The following is a 22,975-nucleotide window of genomic DNA, read 5'->3' on the forward strand; positions in this document are numbered from 1 at the left end:
ATAGTATTATATTTGTTATATGACAGTAACCTTATTTACACTGATAAATATTTTAACCACACTTAAAATCCTGGCTACCTGATCAATGTATTTTAAATTGTGTTAGTGGTTTAAATAAGAGATTGAAATGAAATTAGAATTGTATAAGATAGTAGTAATATGGAACATGAGTAAAAAGTACACAAGATTAATGGATCATGGCACACAGTCATGATGGGTTGACATCAACTTAGTTACAAGAATAGGGTTATAAAGTAATTTAGGTTGACTTTATGATGTAATTGGAATTAAAATGAGGAGTGGAAATAAGAAGAATAAATTAATATTTGAATAATAGGTTATTTTGTTTTCTTTTTTATTTTGATTATTGTAAAGATGTATGATGTGTGATGTGCATGAAAATTAAATCCAGGATAAATCAGAATGATGCCTCAGGAGTTCAAGAGGAGCATATCAGTGAATTTAAAAAAAAAAAAAAATTTTGATGAGCCTTGATCAGTGGTCACTAACCTTTTACCAGTGATGAGCTGAACCATCAAATGGCAATCAAAGCATGCAAAATGATAACCAAATACAGTAGACTGCCATAATTCTGATCACTCATCAGGTGAGCACTATTATTTTCAGCTCATTTTGCTATGATTTCATGGTATATTTTGCATATTTCTGTTAATATTAAATTTGCCATACACTTTATTGGCTGTGTGTGTATAAAGTGCATCACTTATGATCTCTAAACTGCAATATTGCTGCACACTAACAGCTTTCAAGGCAGGCAGAATTGCAGAGTGGGAAGTTTTACAGAGAACCTTCATTACCCATACAAATTCAGTCAAGCACCTAAAATATTGGGGATGCCTGAAGTCCCTTGACATATACTTCCTGGAATGTAAGCAAGAGGGATACTCTATAATTTGTGCCTTGAAAATTCTGGTCTCAAATCTGCACGCAAAAGTTGTTCTCTATGAAAGCAAGAGATTCAGCAGACAGTGCAAAATACCTCCAATGGAAAGCAGAGGCACAATACATGTAAAGTGTAAAGGGACCAATATTTTTCAACACCCTCCCTTTATTCCTTAAGGAATTTACCAGCAGACCCTTAGCTGTCTTCAAGATGGAACTGGATAAGTTCCTCAAGTTAGTTCTTATCAGCCAGGCTGTGGTGTCTACATTGGGGTATGTGGCTACCACCTACAGCCGAGATGATCAAACCATCAAGCAAGAGGTCTGGTCTGGGACTGGGTTGTGGAATCAGTGATCCCCATAATTGTCTTCAGGAAACTGCAGCTGACCTACTATACATGTACAGTGGACCCCCGGTTAACGATATTTTTTCACTCCAGAAGTATGTTCAGGTGCCAGTACTTACCGAATTTGTTCCCATAAGAAATATTGTGAAGTAGATTAGTCCATTTCAGACCCCTAAACATACATGTACAAATGCACTTACATAAATACACTTACATAATTGGTCGCATTTGGAGGTAATCGTTATGCGGGGGTCCACTGTATTATTCTTGTTTCTTGTGGTACATGAATTCTTCAAGCACAGTAGAAGATGTTCAAATTCTTTGGCTGCCTGGTCAAAAGTGCAGTTTATGAGGCCAAGGGATTGTACTGAGTAGTTTGGATTTGCAACTTAGATGGCTAAAGGGTTTTAATTAATTAACTGGTTTATCATCACCAGTGTTCTCAAGATGCATGACTGCATCACTAAGCATTCTGTGTAGAAGAACAGCTTTTTCACAGTCAACTCATTTTATGTCAGTTTACTCAGTTGAACCAGGAATCATTTCACAGAGGTCTTTGGTACACTATATGTCAAAATATTTTGCACATGAGCCTTCCTCATTTCAAGAAGGAAGCCTTCAGAATCACACTCGCTGTCTGACTCATCATCATATGCCATGTGTCCTGTAGTGTAAATTGAGTGACTCATCTCATGACTACACCATTATAAGGCCATATTTTAATAATGTTCTTCTTTTGAATATCTGGATTATGTACTGCTAGTGCCACCAGCCTGCCTGATCAGGCCCTCTACCAGAAGGCCTGATCTGGGAGTGGGGTGTAGGGGTAATGAGCTCCAGAATCTACAACAGGTAACCTGGATGAAGAAGTAGTCCAAAGGAGCATTACTTAAATGCATTTGAAGTGAACTGCTTAATGGATTGAGGACTTATGGTCATGCTGGGGGCATTGGAATTTTTTTTTTTAACACCTTGGCTGTTTCCCACCAAGGGAGGGTGACCCAAAAAGAAAGAAAAACCCAAAAAGAAAGAAAACACTTTCATCATCATTCAACACTTTCACCATCACTCATATATAATCACTGTCTTTGCAGAGGCGCTCAGATATGACAGTTTAGACGTCCCTCCAAACTGCTAATATCCTAAATCCCTCCTTTAAAGTGCAGGCATTATACTTCCCATTTCCAAGACTCGAGTCCAGCTAATCGGTTTCTCAGAATCCCTTCACAAAATATTACCCTGCTCACACTCCAACACCAATATTACACTCTTCTTCACCATTGTCAATCAGTTGCTTCACCTTAACCACACCAGAATGTTATATAAAGTTGAACTCTAGTATCTCTTATGTAATGTATTGTCCTGCCTTTTTGGGCACTATGTTCACTGTATCTTACAGCCTCTTGAGGAATCTATTGCTGTGGAGAATGTACTGCTGCTTGTGTCTTATATGGGCAAGGAACTGTCACATATTTAATATCATTGTTTTGGGGCCACAACATGCCTATATCTTTTTTGTTTCTGTATGTGTAGGCTAACACCATTGTCATAGAAGTGCCTACACTGTACATGTATTACTATTTCTGTTTGTCTCCAGGCTCAATACTTCAGCATGAAACAGTCAGAGATGTGCTGCAAAGTATTCTCTGGTGTGTTCCTGTCAGGCTGTCACAGCTTTGCATAGATACAACACCCCCTAATATAAAATCTCAAACAACACTGTCCATTGTCATGATAAAATAATACTCTCAGCTAAGCTTTAAACAGTGTGAACACATAAGCACTTTGTTCATTGCGTTGACTTTAGTGGAAAGTATATTAAATGTACTGTATACTGAATTGAATTAAAGCAGAAGTTTGTAAGATTTACTTGTCATCTTACTCATTTATGAGATAAAAAGATAAACCAGCAATCCTTGTCTTTGTATGTAAAATTTTTAACAAGCTTTTGTTTTACACTCATTTAATGTTGCAGTACCTTCCTGGGTGGTTACTGTCTACCATCCAACTAGCTGTCTACATTGTTAAAATGAAGAAGATAATGTTATGGAATAACATTATTAACTGCTTTTTTTGGCTATTTTTTTAACATTATTCCGATTTAATGGACATTCCGACAATCTCTGTTAGTCCGTTTAGTTAGGTTTACTATGAAATTGCAATTAATTATTTCCTTAAGATATTTGCTTTTTCTTTATTTACATTTACATTTTCTCAGGGCTGATGAGGTTAAGGAGCATCCATTCTTTGGTGGTCTTGATTGGCAACAGGTGTATCTGCAGAAGTACCAGCCACCTCTAATACCACCTCGAGGAGAGGTTAATGCAGCAGATGCATTTGACATTGGCTCCTTTGATGAAGAGGATACAAAGGGCATTAAAGTAAGAACATTACAGTTATATTAGAAGTTAACTTTTTTTCAGGTTTGTTACTTGGTTTTGGTGTTAATTTCAGTGTCTCAGTGAATTTTTTCCAGGGTGCATAGAAACAAATTCCACACAATTCTTTCTTAGTATATCTCTGTAGAAGTCTCATACTCTGAATAATTTTATTATTTAGAATTTTCCATGAAATGTTGGTTCTCTTCTTTAAATTCAAATAGTATGTGTTATTCCCTAAAGTAGATGTTATTTACCATAATGCTGTTTTCTCCAGCCTCTGATGATTACTCCTATTTAAGCATTCTCTTTTCCTTTGGTGTATTTTCCACTAGAATTCTTTTGTTTTGTATCTGCTCTATTAAAAAAATGTGCTGCTTTATTTTATGCAGAGGTACACACAAGTATTTTGGTAAGTCACATAGGTTATATTGGTTAGAGAAGAAAGACAGATATACCATGCAGTATATTAAGACTTAAATCAGGTATATGGAGGTAGCTATGGCATCCCTGTATTAGTCGTTTTTTAACAAATTGTATTTTAGGATTAAATAGTACGAAAACCAGAATGTAACTATGAAAGGATGCCTGAAAAATATTAACAAGTTGCTAATGTATGGCATGAGGAGGTATACACTTTTAGTCTGATTAAGCAGTGTTTTCCAGTCTTGTTTACCATCTAAATGTTTATTATAATCATGAAATATTCAGTATTTTTTTTTCCTCACAGGTATGTGAGGAAAAAATTTTCCCTATGCATTCATGAATATCTTCGTCTTCTTTCAACAGACCGGCGTTATCCCACCAAAGCGAGGTGGCCCAAAAAGAAAAACAAAAATTTTTCTTTTCAACTTTAGTAATGTATACAGGATAAGGGGTTACTAGCCCCTTGCTCTAGGCATTTTAGTAGCTTCTTACGACACGCATGGCTTATGGAGGAAGAATTCTGTTCCACTTTCCCATGGAGATTCATAAATATATTTTATGAATTAATATTGTATAGAATATACATTTTTTTTATGTGTATAGAATACATTTTTTTTTATTTTGTACTAAAACCAACTTAGCAGTCTCACCTAACTTTCCTAAAATTTATGTAATATAATCTGGCTTACAGTAATACTTCCCAAACTTTCTTAGGTCACTTTAAATTTGCTTAGTATTCTTTAACATTGATGAAATATTTCATCTTATGATGCTTTGTTTGATTTTTCATGGAATTGTTGTTACAATAAATGTGTATCAGACTTGTTTGGTAAAACATTTATTTTTTGTTTGGAAGAATGAAAGAAATAAAGCCTGAAACATTGTACAAGACAAACTTAAATAATTCACCAGAGCAGAATTTTCATGTTCAAGACTTGGGAGTGATGATATAAGATGATAGGCTGGATAACTAGAATGCTCAAGACGAGATGTTGAGTTAATAATGACGATAATGATACTCTTCAAGTCTTCCAGGGGAAACTTGATAAGTTCTTCAGTATAGTTCCTGACCAGCCAGGACTGCATGCAGTCAGTAATAATAGCGTGATTCATAAAGCTTTCATCACCAGGAAGCCTTCAGAGACATAGATCCCTGAAAATTCCTTCAGGTATTCTTCAGGTAGTGGTGGTGTTTTCAACTTCAGATGAAGAATGGAAGGTAGAGCAACCTAGCATTTCTATGATTTTTTTCTTGTTTAAATAATAAAAATTTGTCACAATGTCTTATAAATTTGAGAGACACTTGTGTAACATTTGGGAATCTTTATTCCAGGAACATTTTGCCAGTCAGTGTCAGTGGCTTCTTCAGTACAATACAGAGAAGAACAGTGGAAGATGAGGAGGAGTTTGAGGTAATTAGTCCCTCAGCTGGGAGTCAATGTGTTCAGTTCATCCGTCTTGAGAAAAGTACTTCAAACTCCTCCTCCTTAACTTCCATCATTCTTCTGTGTATTGGACTGAAGAAGTCACTGGTTGATGAAACATTTTCGTAATAAAGATTCCCAAATGTTACACAGGTGTCTTATTCTTCAACTTGTTATTAATATAAACCATTGAGTGTGGGGGAGGTGCATGAGGCATTACATAGAATGAAAGGGGGTAAAGCAGCTGGAACTGACGGGATCATGACAGAAATGTTAAAAGCAGGGGGGGACATAGTGTTGGATTGGTTGGTATTTTTGTTTAATAAATGTATGAAAGAGGGGAATGTACCTAGGGATTGGCAGAGAGCATGTATAGTCCCTTTATATAAAGGGAAGGGGGACAAAAGAGATTGTAAAAATTTATAGGGGAAGAAGTTTACTGAGTATACCAGGAAAAATGTACGATAGGGTTTTTATTGAAAGAATTAGAGATAAGACAGAGAATAGGATTGTGGATGAGCAAGGAGGCTTCAGAGTGGGTAGGGGATGTGTTGATCAAATGTTTACATTGAAGCATGAATGTGAACAGTATTTAGATAAAGTTAGGGAAGTTTTCATTGCATTTATGGATTTAGAAAAGGCACATGATAGAGTGGATAGGGAAGCAATGTGGCAGATGTTGCAAGTATGTGGAATAGGTAGTAAGTTACTAAATGCTGTAAAGAGTTTTTATTAGGATAGTGAGGCTCAGGTTAGGGTGTGTAGAAGAGAGGGAGACTACTTCCCGGTAAAAGTAGATCTTAGACAGGGATGTGTAATGTCACCTTGGTTGTTTAATATATTTATAGATGGGGTTGTAAAAGAAGTCAGTGCTAGGGTGTTGGGGAGAGGGGTGGGATTAAATAATGGGGAATCAAATACAGAATGGGAGTTGACACAGTTACTTTTTGCTGATGATACTGTGCTTATGGGAGATTGTAAAGAAAAGTTGCAAAGGTTAGTGGATGAGTTTGGGAGGGTGTGTAGAGGTAGAAAGTTGAAAGTGAATATAGAAAAGAGTAAGGTGATGAGGGTATCAAATGACTTAGACAAAAAATTGGATATCACATATTTGAGAGGGAGAATGGAAGAAGTGAATGTTTTCAGATATTTGGGAGTTGACATGTCAGTGGATGGGTTTATGAAGGATGAGGTTAACCATAGAATTGAGGAAGGAAAAAAAGGTGAGTGGTGCGTTGAGGTATATGTGGAGACAAAAAACGTTATCTGTGGAGGTAAAGAAGGGAATGTATGAAAGTATAGTGGTACCAACACTCTTATATGGGTGTGATGCTTGGGTTGTAAATGCTGCAGCGAGGAGGCAGTTGGAGGCAGTGGAGATGTCCTGTCTAAGGGTAATGTGTGGTGTAAATATTATGCAGAGAATTTGGAAATTCAGTGTGTGAAAGCTAGGAGAATGTGTGGAGTTAATAAAAGTATTAGTCAGGAGGCTGAAGAGGGGTTGTCGAGGTGGTTTAGTCAATTAGAAAGAATGGATTAAAGTAGAATGACATGGAGAGGGACGGAGGGGATAAAGGAGGTTTTGTGGATCAGGGGCTTGGACTTCCAGCAGGCATGCGTAAGCATGTTAGATAGGAGTGAATGGAGATGAATGGTTTTTGGGACCTGACGAGCTGTTGGAGTGTGAGCAGAGTAATATTTAGTGAAGGGATTCTGGGAAACCGGTTATTTTTATATAGCCGGACTTGAGTACTGGAAATGGGAAGTACAATGCCTGCACTTTAAAGGAGGGGTTTGGGATATTGGCAGTTTGGAGAGATATGTCATATATCTTTATATGTATTTGCTTCTAAACTGTTGTATCTGGGCACCTCTGCAAAGATAATGATTATGTATGAGTGAGGTGAAAGTGTTGAATGCTGATGAAAGTATTTTCTTTTTTGGGATTTTCTTTCTTTTTGGGTCACCCTGCCTCGGTGGGAGAAGGACGACTTGTAAAAAAAGAAAAAATTACATCATGTCTTATAAATTCGTAATATACTGTAGCTACACTCAGTTTTTTTTATATTGCTAATAAGACATATGTAATTAGGTAGTAGGTTGGTAGACAGCAGCCACCCAGGGAGGTACTACCGTCCTGCCAAGTGAGTGTAAAACGAAAGCCTGTAATTGTTTTACATGATGGTAGGATTGCTGGTGTCCTTTTTTCTGTCTCATAAACATGCAAGATTTCAGGTATGTCTTGCTACTTCTACTTACACTTAGGTTACACTACACATACAGTGGACCCTCGCCTAACGCTATTAATCCGTTCCTGAGAGCTCAATGTTAGGCGAAATTAATGTTAGGCGAATTAATTTTCCCCTTACGAAATAATGGAAATCAAATTAATCCATTCCTGACACCCCAAAGTATGAACAAAAAAAAGTTTTTACCACATGAAATATTAATTTTAATACACACAAACTGAAGAAGACATGCACAGTTACATGACACTTACCTTTATTGAAGATCTGGTGATAATTGATAGGATGGGAGGAGGGGAGAGTGTTGATGGTGTTAGTGTTCAGAAGGGGAATCCCCTTCCATTAGGACTTGAGGTGGCAAGTCCTTTTCCGGGGTTACTTCCCATCTTCTTTTAATGCCACTAGGACCAGCTTGAGAGTCACTAGACCTCTATCGCACAACATATCTGTCCATAGAGGCCTGTACCTCCCATTCCTTTATGACATTCCTAAAGTGTTTCACAACATTGTCAGTGTACAGGTTGCCAACACGGCTTGCAATAGCAGTGTGAGGGTGATTTTCATCAAAAAAGGTTTGCACTTTAAGCCATATTGCACACATTTCCTTAATCTTTGAAGTAGGCAACTTCCTCAATTTCTCTATCCCCTCCTCCGAAGCAGTTTCCTCAGGTGTGGCCTCTTGCTGTTGAAGATGATCTAGCAGCTCATCAGTGGTTAGTTCTTCATTGCCCTCCTCCACCAACTCTTCCACATCCTCCCCACTAACTTCAAACCCCAAGGACTTCCCCAATGCCACAATGGATTCCTCAACTGGCATAGGATTCCCAGGGTTAGCCTCAAACCCTTCAAAATCCCTTTTGTCTACACATTCTGGCCACAGTTTCTTCCAAGCAGAGTTCAAGGTCCTCTTAGTCACTTCCTCCCAAGCCTTACCTATAATGTTTACACAATTGAGGATGCTAAAGTGATCTCTCCAAAACTCTCTTAGAGTCAATTGAGTTTCTGAGGTCACTACAAAGCACCTTTCAAACATAGCTTTTGTGTACAGTTTCTTGAAGTTGGAAATGACCTGCTGGTCCATGGGCTGCAGGAGAGGAGTGGTATTAGGAGACAAAAACTTTACCTTAATGAAGCTCATTTCTGCAGAAAGTTGCTCTGCCACATCTGAATGATGACCAGGAGCATTGTCTAATACCAGGAGGCACTTAAGGTCTAATTTCTTTTCAGTTAGGTAATTTTTCACAGTGGGGGCAAATGCATAGTGTAACCATTCATAGAAAAGTCCCTAGTGACCCATGCCTTACTGTTTGCCCTCCACGGCACACACAAATTAGCCTTGGGGACATTGTTTTTCCTGAACACTCTGGGAGTTTCAGAGTGATGCACCAATAAAGGCTTCACTTTGCAATCACCACTAGCATTGGCACACATCAACAGAGTAAGCCTGTCTTTCATAGGCTTATGTCCTGGAAGTGCCTTTTCCTCCTGAGTAATGTACGTCCTGTTTGGCATTTTCTTCCAAAACAGGCCTGTTTCGTCACAATTAAACACTTGTTCAGGTTTCAGTCCTTCGCTGTCTATGTACTCCTTGAATTCCTGCACATATTTTTCAGCCGCTTTGTGGTCCGAACTGGCAGCCTCACCATGCCTTATCACACTTTGTATGCCACTACGATTCTTAAATCTCTCAAACCAACCTTTGCTGGCCTTAAATTCACTCACATCATCACTAGTTGCAGGCATTTTTCTAATTAAATCATCATGCAACTTCCTAGTCTTTTCACATATGATCGCTTGAGAGATGCTATCTCCTGCTATCTGTTTTTTGTTTATCCACACCAATAACAGTCTCTCAACATCTTCTATCACTTGCGATCTCTGTTTCGAAAACAAAGTTGCACCTTTTGCAAAAACAGCTTCCTTGATTGCCGTTTTCTTGGCCACAATAGTAGCGATGGTTGCTTGGGGTTTTGTGTACAACCTGGCCAGGTCGGAGACATGCACTCCACTTTCATACTTAGCAATGATCTCTTTCTTTATATCCATAGTAATTCTCACCCTTTTTGCTGTAGAGTTGGCACTAGAAGCTTTCTTGGGGCCCATGGTGACTTATTTTGCAGGTGCAATCACTAAAAAGGCTGTGATAATATGAAATGTTCCGATTGTGTGCTTGGAAGCGACCGCAGTGGCTGGCTTGTAAACACTGGCACCCAAGGAACAAGTGAGGTGGGCTCAGGCCGCACGTGGACACATCTCGAACGAACCGCGTTGAGCAAGTTTTTTTTAGCGCTAGCCGAGGCAAAATTTTTGCGTTAAAATGTATCGCTAGGCGGATTTAACGTTATGCGATGCGTTCGTTAGGCGAGGTTCCACTGTACATGTACAAGCATATACTGTGTATATATATATACACCTACCATCCGACTTACAGCCTGCTTGACTTACGACCACTCGACTTACGACCGTGTTTTTTATGCCAGATTTCTGGGAAATAAACAACTATTTGTGTTGTACACAGTGTTTATCCTAAACCTTACAGTATAAAATACAGTACTAACAACATAAAATGTAAAGTAAAACATGAAATACCAAAATAAAACAATAAAATAAAGTCATTACAAAAATGTTTTGTTGATATTCAGTAGTAAAGTTCAACGTACGACCATTTCGACTTACGACCGGTTTCTCGGAACCGAACTCGGTCGTAAGTCGGATGGTAGGTGTGTGTGTATATATATATATATATATATATATATATATATATATATTTTTTTTTTCAACAAGTCGGCCGTCTCCCACCGAGGCAGGGTGACCCAAAAAAAAAGAAAGAAAATCCCCAAAAAGAAAATACTTTCATCATCATTCAACACTTTCACCACACTCACACATTATCACTGCTTTTGCAGAGGTGCTCAGAATACAACAGTTTAGAAGCATACACATATAAAGATACACAACATATCCCTCCAAACTGCCAATATCATATATATATATATATATATATATATATATATATATATATATATATATATATATATATATATATATATATATATATATATATATATATATATATATATATATATATATATATATATATATATATATATATATATATATATATATATATATATATATATATATATATATATATATATATATATATACACACACACACACATGCCTATACAGTGGACCCCCGCATAACGATCACCTCCGAATGCAACCAATTATGTAAGTGTATTTATGTAAGTGCGTTTGTACGTGTATGTTTGGGGGTCTGAAATGGACTAATCTACTTCACAGTATTCCTTATGGGAACAAATTCGGTCAGTACTGGCACCTGAACATACTTCTGGAATGAAAAAATATCGTTAACCGGGGGTCCACTGTATATATATATATATATATATATATATATATATATATATATATATATATATATACTGGACCAGGTGTTTACAGTGAAACATATAAGTGAACAGTATTTAGATAAGGCTAAAGAGGTCTTTGTGGCATTTATGGATTTGGAAAAGGCGTATGATAGGGTGGATAGGGGGGCAATGTGGCAGATGTTGCAGGTGTATGGTGTAGGAGGTAGGTTACTGAAAGCAGTGAAGAGTTTTTACGAGGATAGTGAGGCTCAAGTTAGAGTATGTAGGAAAGAGGGAAATTATTTCCCAGTAAAAGTAGGCCTTAGACAAGGATGTGTGATGTCACCGTGGTTGTTTAATATATTTATAGATGGGGTTGTAAGAGAAGTAAATGCGAGGGTCTTGGCAAGAGGCGTGGAGTTAAAAGATAAAGAATCACACATAAAGTGGGAGTTGTCACAGTTGCTCTTTGCTGATGACACTGTGCTCTTGGGAGATTCTGAAGAGAAGTTGCAGAGATTGGTGGATGAATTTGGTAGGGTGTGCAAAAGAAGAAAATTAAAAGTGAATATGGAAGGAATAAGGTTATGAGGATAACAAAAAGATTAGGTGATGAAAGATTGGATATCAGATTGGAGGGAGAGAGTATGGAGGAGGTGAATGTATTCAGATATTTGGGAGTGGACGTGTCAGCAGATGGGTCTATGAAAGATGAGGTAAATCATAGAATTGATGAGGGGAAAAAGGTGAGTGGTGCACTTAGGAGTCTGTGGAGACAAAGAACTTTGTCCTTGGAGGCAAAGAGGGGAATGTATGAGAGTATAGTTTTACCAACACTCTTATATGGGTGTGAAGCATGGGTGATGAATGTTGCAGCGAGGAGAAGGCTGGAGGCAGTGGAGATGTCATGTCTGAGGGCAATGTGTGGTGTGAATATAATGCAGAGAATTTGTAGTTTGGAAGTTAGAAGGAGGTGCGGGATTACCAAAACTGTTGTCCAGAGGGCTGAGGAAGGGTTGTTGAGGTGGTTCGGACATGTAGAGAGAATGGAGCGAAACAGAATGACTTCAAGAGTGTATCAGTCTGTAGTGGAAGGAAGGCAGGGTAGGGGTCAGCCTAGGAAAGGTTGGAGGGAGGGGGTAAAGGAGGTTTTGTGTGCGAGGGGCTTGGACTTCCAGCAGGCATGCGTGAGCGTGTTTGATAGGAGTGAATGGAGACAAATGGTTTTTAATACTCGACATGCTGTTGGAGTGTGAGCAAAGTAACATTTACGAAGGGGTTCAGGGAAACCGGCAGGCCGGACTTGAGTCCTGGAGATGGGAAGTACAGTGCCTGCAATCTGAAGGAGGGGTGTTAATGTTGCAGTTTAAAAACTGTAGTGTAAAGCACCCTTCTGGCAAGACAATGATGGAGTGAATGATGGTGAAAGTTTTTCTTTTTCGGGCCACCCTGCCTTGGTGGGAATCGGCCAGTGTGATAATAAATATATATATATATATATATATATATATATATATATATATATATATATATATATATATATATATATATATATACACATATACATATACATATATATGCAAAACAACCACTCTGAAAGAATAGAGAAATTCAATTCCAAGCGCTTTCGTGACTACTCACATTATCAAGCGCTTTCGTGACTACTCACATTATCAAGGAACTACATAGTTCCTTGATAATGTGAGTAGTCACGAAAGCGCTTGGAATTTCTCTATTCTTTCAGAGTGGTTGTTTTGCATATTTTGAAATCACCTGTTTACTGTGATCTTATATATATATATATATATACAGTGGACCCCCGGTTAACGATATTTTTTCACTCCAGAAGTATGTTCAGGTGCCAGTACTGACCGAATTTGTTCCCATAAGAAATATTGTGAGGTAGATTAGTCCATTTCAGACCCCCAAACATACATGTACAAACGCACTTACTTAAATACACTTACATAATTGGTCGCATTCGGAGGTAATCGTTATGCGGGGGTCCACTGTGTGTATATATATATATATATATATATATATATATATATATACTATATATATACTATATATATAATATATATATATATATAAAATATATATATATATATGTATATATATATATATATATATATATATATATATATATATATATATATATATGTATATATATATATATATATATATATATATATATATATGTATATATATATATATATATATATATATATATATATATATATATATATATATATATATATATATATATATATATATATATATATATATATATAAATATATATAAAGGAGGGGTTTGGGATATTGGCAGTTTGGAGGGATATGTTGTGTATCTCTGTACATATATGCTTCTAAACTGTTGTATTCTGAGCACCTCTGCAAAAGCAGTGATAATGTGTGAGTGTGGTGAAAGTGTTGAATGATGATGAAAGTATTTTCTTTTTGGGGATTTTCTTTCTTTTTTTTTTTTGGGTCACCCTGCCTCGGTGGGAGACGGCCGACTTGTTGAAAAAAAAAATATATATATATATATATATATATATATATATATATATATATATATATATATATATACACACACACACACACACACACACACACACACACACACACACACACACACACACACACACACACACACACACACACACACACACACACACACACACACACACACACACACACACACACACACACTCACACACACACACACACACACACACACACACACACACACACACACACACACACACACACACACACACACACACACACACACACACACACACACACACACACACACACACACACACACACACACACACACACACACACACACACACACACACACACACACACACACACACACACACACACACACCCCCTTCTGGGTTTTCTTCTATTTTCTTACTAGTTCTTGTTCTTGTTTATTTCCTCTTATCTCCATGGGGAAGTGGAACAGAATTCTTCCTCCGTAAGCCATGCGTGTTGTAAGAAGCAACTAAAATGCCGGGAGCAAGGGGCTAGTAACTCCTTCTCCTGTATAAATTACTAAATTTAAAAAGAGAAACTTTTGTTTTTCTTTTTGGGCCACCCCGCCTTGGTGGGATACGGCCGGTTTGTTGAAAGAAGAAAGAAGTCATATGTAAGTAATTTTCTGTATAATTTTATCTTTGTAATTATGTCTTCATCAGGGAGAGTCTCATGAGTGTGTCAGTGCAATTTTTTTTTTGTTTTGCTTACATAATTTTTTTTTTTAGCTTTTGTATAAATACATTAATTAGATATGAAGCTGTAGTATGTGGGAACTCTTGTGAATTCTGGCTGGAAGGTTCTGGACTTTCTACCCTGCCAGAGCTCATAGCAGGTCACAAGTTTTTTGTACATTAATATTATAACAAATCATTATAATGGAATACTTATTGAAGATACTTATCACAATTACTAGATTAAAAAAATATGAAAAATAAATTTTATACAGATTTTTTAAAGTCGGTGTGACATAAGTTATTCACATGGATGGCAACCTCTCACTTCAAAGATCCAAAGATTTTGGATCTTTGAATTTTGTGATATAGACTTCCCTTGCAAAATGGAAAAATAAGGAGTTGCAAATGTTAAGTCGAAAGAGGTTTGCTGGTCTACTGAATTTTCTTGCATATTTTAACTGATTTTTCATTGTTTATTGTTGCATAAAATCACATTATAAGATACAGTGGTACCTTGGGATATGAACAGCTCAAAACTCGAACAGATTTGTAAGTGTATTTTTTGGGGTCTGAAATGGTTTAATCTAATTTATATTATTCCTTATGGGAACAAATTTGTTTGGTATTGGCACTCGAACAGCCTTCTGGAACGAATTAAGTTCGTATCCCGAGGTACCACTGTACTTATATATTAAATTGGATTAAATAGCATAATAATTTAACTGTCACAGGGCATATTACTATTTATTTCATTGTAACTAATTGTTATTTTGACACTTAATAACTTAAGTAGTTAGCTATTGGTTTATTTTATTACGTCTAATAAGTTATTTTATTCATAATGTAAAAGTTTGTATAATTATTGAAGATTTATTATTAATAATAAATTATATATATTTTTTCTCAGTTGACCACATGTAACTTGTTTAGGAATGCATTCATACATTGTGTATGTTCATTCTGTGTGTGCACAGAGAGCTTACATTTATTTGGAAGGGATTGGTCAAGAATTATATATTTAATATTTATGTTTGTTTTCAGGATAACTTATAAATATACTTTGTGAATTAGTGTTTTACCAAATGCTTTCTTACACTACATATGTTAATTTTATGCATGTATAGAGAGCTCATGTTTCTTTGGTAGAGATTAATCAAAAAGTGTGAATGCATTAATTACGTTCCATGGTAACCACTCATCACTGCTGATGTGTGCTGAACATGTCAGTGAGTGAGGTGTGGGTAGACAACCCAACCATGCCTTCTCCTGCAAATCTGTCACCCCATTCAGCACTTACCTACATCAGTAAGAAAGTGGAGAGCATATATGAAGAGTAATGAGTGTTTTAACTACGATAAGTTCTGTATTGGTTGTGAAAGGCTTTGTAGAATTTTGTTAAATGAGAGTATAGGTAGTAGGTTGGTAGACAGCAACTTCCCAGGGAGGTACTACCGTCCTGCCAGGTGAGTGTAAAATGGAAGCCTGTAATTGTTTTACATGATGGTAGGATTGCTGGTGCCTCTTTTCTGTCTCATAAACATGCAAGATTTCAGGTATGTCTTGCTACTTCTACTTACACTTAGGTCACACTGCACTTAAATGTACCAGCATATACATGTATATATATAGACACATCCCTCTTTGTTTTTTTCCATTTTCTTACTAGATTTTGTTCTGATTTATTTCCTCTTATCTCCATGGAGAAGTGGAACAGAATTTTTCCTCCTTAAGCCATGCATGTCATAAGAGGCAACTAAAATGCCAGTAGCAAGGGGCTAGTAACCCCTTCTCCTGTGTGCATTACTAAAGTTAAAAAGAGAAACTTATGTTTTTCTTTTTGGGCCACCCTGCTTTGGTGGGATATGGTCGGTTAGTTGAAACAAGAAAAGAAGAAGAGAGCGTATCCTGATCAGTATTGTTCTCAGTTACATTTTTCCTCACGAACTAACACGATACTGATAACTGCATATGCAATATAAAAAGGTATACATGTAGTATCACTCATTTTCTCTCTGGTACATCAAAAATGTATAGAACACATGTGCTAATATGATGTGGCCCAGAGGTCATTTGTGATGTAGGTCTTGGCCCTATTTACAGTCATTGTTCTGATTGTAAATGAGAGAACAACATCTATAAATGTGAAACCGTGAAAAAAAATGTCAAGTGATTTCATTTATTTACTTAACATTCGATATGAAATTCTCAAATATGATGTAGAAAAGTTAACAAATTTTTTATTTTTACACATTTTCTCATAACTCTTTTCAAGGCATTTGTTTTTAAATTTTGTAAATGGATCTACAAACTTGAGAATGTCAACTTTCCAATAGTATATTGCACTGTTTGTTGATGTGAAATAAAATTTTGGGATTTGAGTATGACCTTATGTAGGTCCATAGTAGTAAGCTGAAGAGGCATGAGGAGGTACGGTGTAGCTCTCCTGAAAGACTGAGATTTTAGAATTGTAAATACTCAATTTTTGTTATATCAGCTAGTATTGTTTTGATTTTATATGTAAATAAAATTCTAAATCACAGTGTTGCATAATATGTTTTGGTTTAGTGGAAAGATGGATGAATCTAGAATTTTATGGTGAATAATTGTTATTTAATGATGTTGAGTCTCTGAGGTGTCTGGACTGATAATTCAGTAGATGTCTTGATGTCACCCTTGAGGAATTTGAGAGATCCAAGATAGTTGCCAAGGTGGTCACTAATCTACCTACGAAAATATACTAAATGATATGTTGATCAACATGAACATGGAGTATTGCATATTTCAACATTACAGAGTAGTTGGAGGCACTTATCTGACATACTTCATTTTTAGCTAAAAATGTAAATAATTGCATTTTTAATTGAAATTACTACTACAATTGCATTTTTTTTTAGGTAAAGGAAGTCATTTTTAATTCTTTAATGCTGATAGGGCTGCTACTAGGATGGTTCCATATAAATTGTAAATCCAAGAAGGCTGCTATCTTTAATATAAGGTAATGGTTACAAATGTGCAAGACAACCTCTTTTGCATTAAGCAGATGAAAGAAAGTGAGCAACACAAAATTTATAGCTTCTATAAGCATACATTTATTTTGAGTCAAATTCAGAAAACATTAACCAAACATTTTATCATGTGACTACAATGCCACTTGAATGAATAATGCAATATGATAAATAATAATTTTTTTTTCTTCAACAAACTGGCTGTATCCCACCAAGGCAGGCTGGCCCAAAAAGAAAAATGAAAGTTTTTCTTTTTAAATTTAATAATTTGTACAGGAGAAGGGGTTAGTAGCCCCTTGCTCCCGGCATTTTAGTCGCCTCTTATAACATGCATGGCTTACAGAGGAAGAATTTTGTTCCACTTTCCCATGGAGATAAGAGGAAATAAACAAGAACAAGAACTAGAAAGAAAATAGAAGAAAACCCAGAGGGGTGTGTATATATATGCTTGATCGTGTATGTGTAGTGTGACCTAAGTGTAAGAAGAAGTAGCAAGACATACCTGAAATCTTGCATGTTTATGAGACAGAAAAGAGGCACCAGCAATCCTACCATCATGTAAAACAATTACAGGTTTCCATTTTACACTCACTTGGCAGTACAGTAGTACCTCCCTGGGCAGTTACTGTCTACCAACCTACTACTTACTTCAGTAATTGTTATTCATTCATAAACTGGGCATTATATGTGACACACAGTCAGTTATTACTAATACACTATTGATCATCATTGCCCAGTAACTTGTTCCTATAATAGACTTGTTGAAAAAAAAAAAAAAAAAAATTCTACTCACAGATAAGTCTACTTCTAATGCCGCAACAGTATAGCGATAACAAAATGAGGGTCAAACTAAAAGCTGTAGGGTTTTCTTTTGACTGTAACAATAAACTTTTCTCATAATACTAAACCAATAAATAAGATATTAACCCCTTGACTGTCATAACCCCAAATCCTGAGGTGTCTCTGGTGTCGCAAAATTTAAAAAAAAAAAATATATAATTTTTTTCTTATGAAATGACAGAGAATCTTTTCCCGAATGTAATGACACCAAAAGAATGAAATTTGATCGAAAATTGACGGAATTACGCTCTCGCGAAGTTAGCGACCTCGGCGATATTTATGAATCGGTGATTTCGCCCACTTTGAGGCCTATTATTGGCTAATTTCATTGTTCCAGTTGACCAAACTCATAGCTATTTCTTTAGAACTCCATTTTTTCTATCGATTGAGTACAAGAAACTGCCCATTTACTGATTTCAACTACTCAGTAAAGTGGTCAGAAATTTGCAATTTGGCCAATTTCACGAAAATAAAAAAGATGACAATTTCAAAATAGGGTTCAGAATGAACAATGCAGACATTCCTGGCTCTAAAATGACATTTTCTTTGTTCATCAGTCACATCTCCAGGCCCCTCTGATATTAATCTTGCTTTCTATTTTGAATTTTTATTCAAACAAAAAATAGAAGATTTACTGTTACGCAGACTACTGCAATATTATAATAATTGTATAAATAATGTCAACCCATTCATGACTGCATATTAGAATGGCTACTTGCACATTTGTTGGAAAATGACATCATTTGTTTACTTTTGAACATCGGCAAAAATCAAACATTTCCCGGTTCTTTTCATAGTAAAACCAATCAAAATCACCTCTTTTTCTATAATATGTTTTCCATTCTATCAAATGAGACCAAGAAAATAAGAATACAACCATAAATACTATACAAAAATAGACCACAAAGTCGGCATTTTAATTAAAAAAAATGGTCATAGTTTTTTTTTTTCTCATTATGCACTGTGTGCTGCAGGATTTTTTTTTATATGGTGCACACTGACCACACAGACCCATTCTCTCACATGTGAGCCTACCAGCTTTCTCCTGCCTGATTTGAAGTTGCTAGAATTTACAAGTATATATATGTATACCTCAAAAACGGTGGCTCATAAGACGTATATGTACAACCAAAACAGTCAAAGGGTTAATGAAGTAAATCCTCAATGATATTATTATCATTATAATAAGCTTCTTCCTCTGCATCATCAGTCAGGTTCTGATGCAAGATGCTTCAGATGTTATCACATTTACTGATGGACTACTACACATGACAAAGTGCCCTTTATTATTGATGTTATTATCTTCAGAAAATTTAAACACCGTAATATCTTTCTCCATTTCTGAGAAAATAAAAATATAGAAATGTCAATACTTTTATTAAAAAAATTGAAAGAAAAATATGTCTTGCCTTGCAACCATCTTACATTCTTGTATGTTAACTTATTTGTTTCACTTAAAATGTGAAACATATTTGTTTTTATGAATTTACAGGTGATCAGTGACCACTGGCAGTTGTCTTGGGTTTTTCAAATTCCTCAAAGTTGACAGAGTCGCTCCTACTCCATTATCATTCTAAACACTTGAAAGACTCAAATTCTGATGAAAACATTTATTCACCACAAAATTTCAGGACTTGAGTCCTGGAAATTGGAGGTACAATGCCTTCACTTTAAAGGAGGGGTTTAGGATATTGGCAGTTTGGAGGGACTTCTAAACTGTGGTATCTGAGCGCCTCTGCAAAGACAGTGATTATGTATGAGTGATGGTGAAAGTGTTGAATGATGATGAAAGTTTTTTCTTTCTTTTTTGGGTTTTTCTTTCTTTTTGGGTCACCCTCCCTCGGTGGGAAATGGCTGACATGTTAAAAAAAAAAAATCAGGGTCATAAAAATAGGTTTGGCAGTAATACAATTTCTCCATTGTTTATATTTTGTATTTTTTAATCTTGATTTTGGGGAATTTTAGGGAATCATTATCATTTTTTAGTTACACTTAATAGACTTACTTGCAATAAGCTGTGTGTTTATTTAAAGTAGGGTGTCTTGTAACTATTTATGTAAACTGCATTGTTTGGAAGTTGCATATCTCTGAGGTACAGTATTTAGTTATTACACAATTGTTACAACATAAAAAGTGGGCTTTTTTCTTTTTTTACACTTGTTCTTTTTAGCTAATGTACATAAAACTTTTATTAGAGGCTAGCAATACTTTTCTGTACATTCACTAAAATTTACATGCCAGAATGACTATTTGAAAAAATAGTGTAGTTGCTCCCTTCAACATTATTATTGCTGGTGTGTCAAATTTAACAATAGCCATGTGAGATAAATACAAGAGTCCCTTGGGAATCCTGAGCATCGTGCACCTACTTAATAAAATCCATTGTTGTGCTGTAACTTTTTTTGTATTCCTTCAATAAATTTTTCATCTGCAAGCTGGCTAATTTATAGGTAATTATCAACAGCTGAATACCAGCCTAACCCAATACAGTTTTGTCAGCCATGACATTCACAGTTGTTCAGGTAGTGTCTCTAACTTTCTCCTCTCATCAGGGGTTAATGAATTTGAGGAAATTTTGTTATTTAGTATCTGTAATGTATATATAGGATGGTCCTGCAGAAGTCTGTTCATTGAATCCTCTAGTCGCTGATCTTCATCACTGTTTTGGTTTACACATCCTCAGTCTCAACTGCTGCAGGCTCTTAACATAGGGATTTTGGGGTCTCTCTCTTTTATCAGGTACATACTGGGTGACTTTAATGACCTGATGTCATGATTAACTTTAGAATATTTGGTAATAAAGTTAAGGTGGCAGTCTGCTTCCACCAGTGTCTGCTGCATTAATGGTATGGCCAGTTATTTGGGATCTGATATAGCCCCAGCCCTCACACCTGCTTCAAGATAAAAATCCATTCTTTGTTGAAGCAACTGAAATTACCACAGCCTGTATCTGTTTTTTATTGACTCTTAATTGTTAATTGTGTCATGTCATAAATACTTGGTTTTGGATATTCCAATAAATGCAACCAGTGCTTAATAAACTATTCTCTTAACTGCTTGTTGCAACTTATTTATCAGCTCCTGAGTAATGAATAAGTACTGCCAGCCAATGTTAGAAATAAGTCTTAAGGAAATTTTTTGACTTTGTCTTTTTGTCTACAAGAACTGTTGCTTACATTGCATCAAAGCTACTCTAGTGTTGAGTGTGCTTAAATGATGAGAGGCATTATGCATTGATTTCATGTCCTTAACTGACATTCCTGGGTTAAGTTCTACATCATAGAGTGTTGTTATCACTCTTTTGCTCTGCTGCACCCTCACTTGCTCTGGGTAGTCACACATTGTGCATATAATATTTCCATAGCTTGATCTGACATTTCTCAGTTGTGTGTCTTCCCAGACACTTGGTACATAGGTTTAATAATTTGGCTTTGTTTTCTACAGCTAGATATTGTACATTGCTCACATCTTGTTATAGGATGCGAGTTGAGATCAAAATTTATATTAAACTAGAGATATGCTATCTTTTTTTTGTATTCTTCCAGTTTAGTATTTGTGGGTTTTGCTTTACTAGTGTATGTACTTATTTTATTATTTTCAGACTTATTGGGTGTTGTTGCCGATGTTTGGTTGCGTGACTCAGCCTTGTGATGGTTAGGAGGCTTTGGGTCTGGTGTGGACTCTAGGTGTTGTACTAAATCCCTGATTCCTTCATCTAGCTCTAACAAGGTGAAGTAGTTTTTATTATAACTCAGATATAGTTGTTGAATCGTTTCCCTATCCAGCTTGTGATGTAACATTCCAGATACAGTATTAATCTTTCACAGCATGAGCCATCTTTTTTTTTTTTTTTTTTTATCTTTCAGACACTGTTACGTTGATCGTTTTCACTCTGAATTTTTCTAGGCTGCCTCTGTTGTGATGTACCTGAGATACATCTAACAGCCTCTTTAATAATGAAACCTTACTTGCTTCGAACCCCTGTAATTCTGTTGTAAAACGTCTAGGTTCTTTCTATAATTAGACTCAATTACCTAATAAGCCTTAGCTTAATGGTTTTCCTCTGAGCTGACCTCTGAGGTGCTGCAGCTTCACTATATCAGGCAGACCTGACTGAGAAGTTACATATGTGTTCTAAATAAATTACTAAAGTTTGCATATTCAGCAGTCTCCATTTAATACTGGAAGCTTTAACTATAGTAAATAAACAATGAAGTTCATACTATAGTAGGAGAATAAGTTTGAGTACATTACAGTACTACCAGATTTTTTGTTGCATTAATTCTTAACTGTTTAATGTTTCCTATAAATAACCAAGACTGATACTTTTCCAGTTAAGATGATAACCATCCTGATCAGGCTGCACTGTGTTAAATTCTACACCTTCATCTAGTGCATTCATCTCATACTTCAAAAAACATTCATCATACTGAGTCCATTTGTCTTGTGAAAATTTTAGGCTCGCCTCTTATTTTTCTGCTTCAGTAGCTGGTTCACTTACCAGAGATTTTAATTGGTTCCTAGCCTATCAGATGAATTTTATACCTGGCATTACCTGTTTTTTTGGGGGTAACAAACACAGGACCACAGTTAAGATATTTATTTGTACAGTGTTTTACCAAACATTGTTTTTTTTTTTAAAGAAACATTGCAGACATAGGAAAGAATGGCTTAAATAGTCCACAGGGAATAACATCACTTGTTCAGGTATCACATACTTAGTTGTAAGAGACACTACTCAAGCAAGGAAGGCACAATGCAGGAAGCCTACCAGCCTATGCTCAGTTTACTGCATTTTAAAACAA

General features: G+C 36.0%; 1 protein-coding gene across 2 annotated transcripts in view; it reads left to right on the forward strand.

Annotated features, from left to right (window-relative positions):
- Gprk1 (G protein-coupled receptor kinase 1) overlaps positions 1-22,975 on the forward strand; it is a 731,033-nt gene that overhangs the window by 686,008 nt on the left and 22,050 nt on the right. For both annotated transcript variants that reach the window (XM_070092970.1, XM_070092971.1), the window contains one exon: positions 3,469-3,631. In XM_070092970.1, coding sequence (XP_069949071.1) covers positions 3,469-3,631 — 163 coding nt within the window. The remainder of the gene's footprint in view (positions 1-3,468; positions 3,632-22,975) is intronic.

The sequence above is a fragment of the Cherax quadricarinatus genome, chromosome 41, assembly GCF_038502225.1.
Source record: "Cherax quadricarinatus isolate ZL_2023a chromosome 41, ASM3850222v1, whole genome shotgun sequence".
NCBI lineage: Eukaryota > Metazoa > Arthropoda > Malacostraca > Decapoda > Parastacidae > Cherax > Cherax quadricarinatus.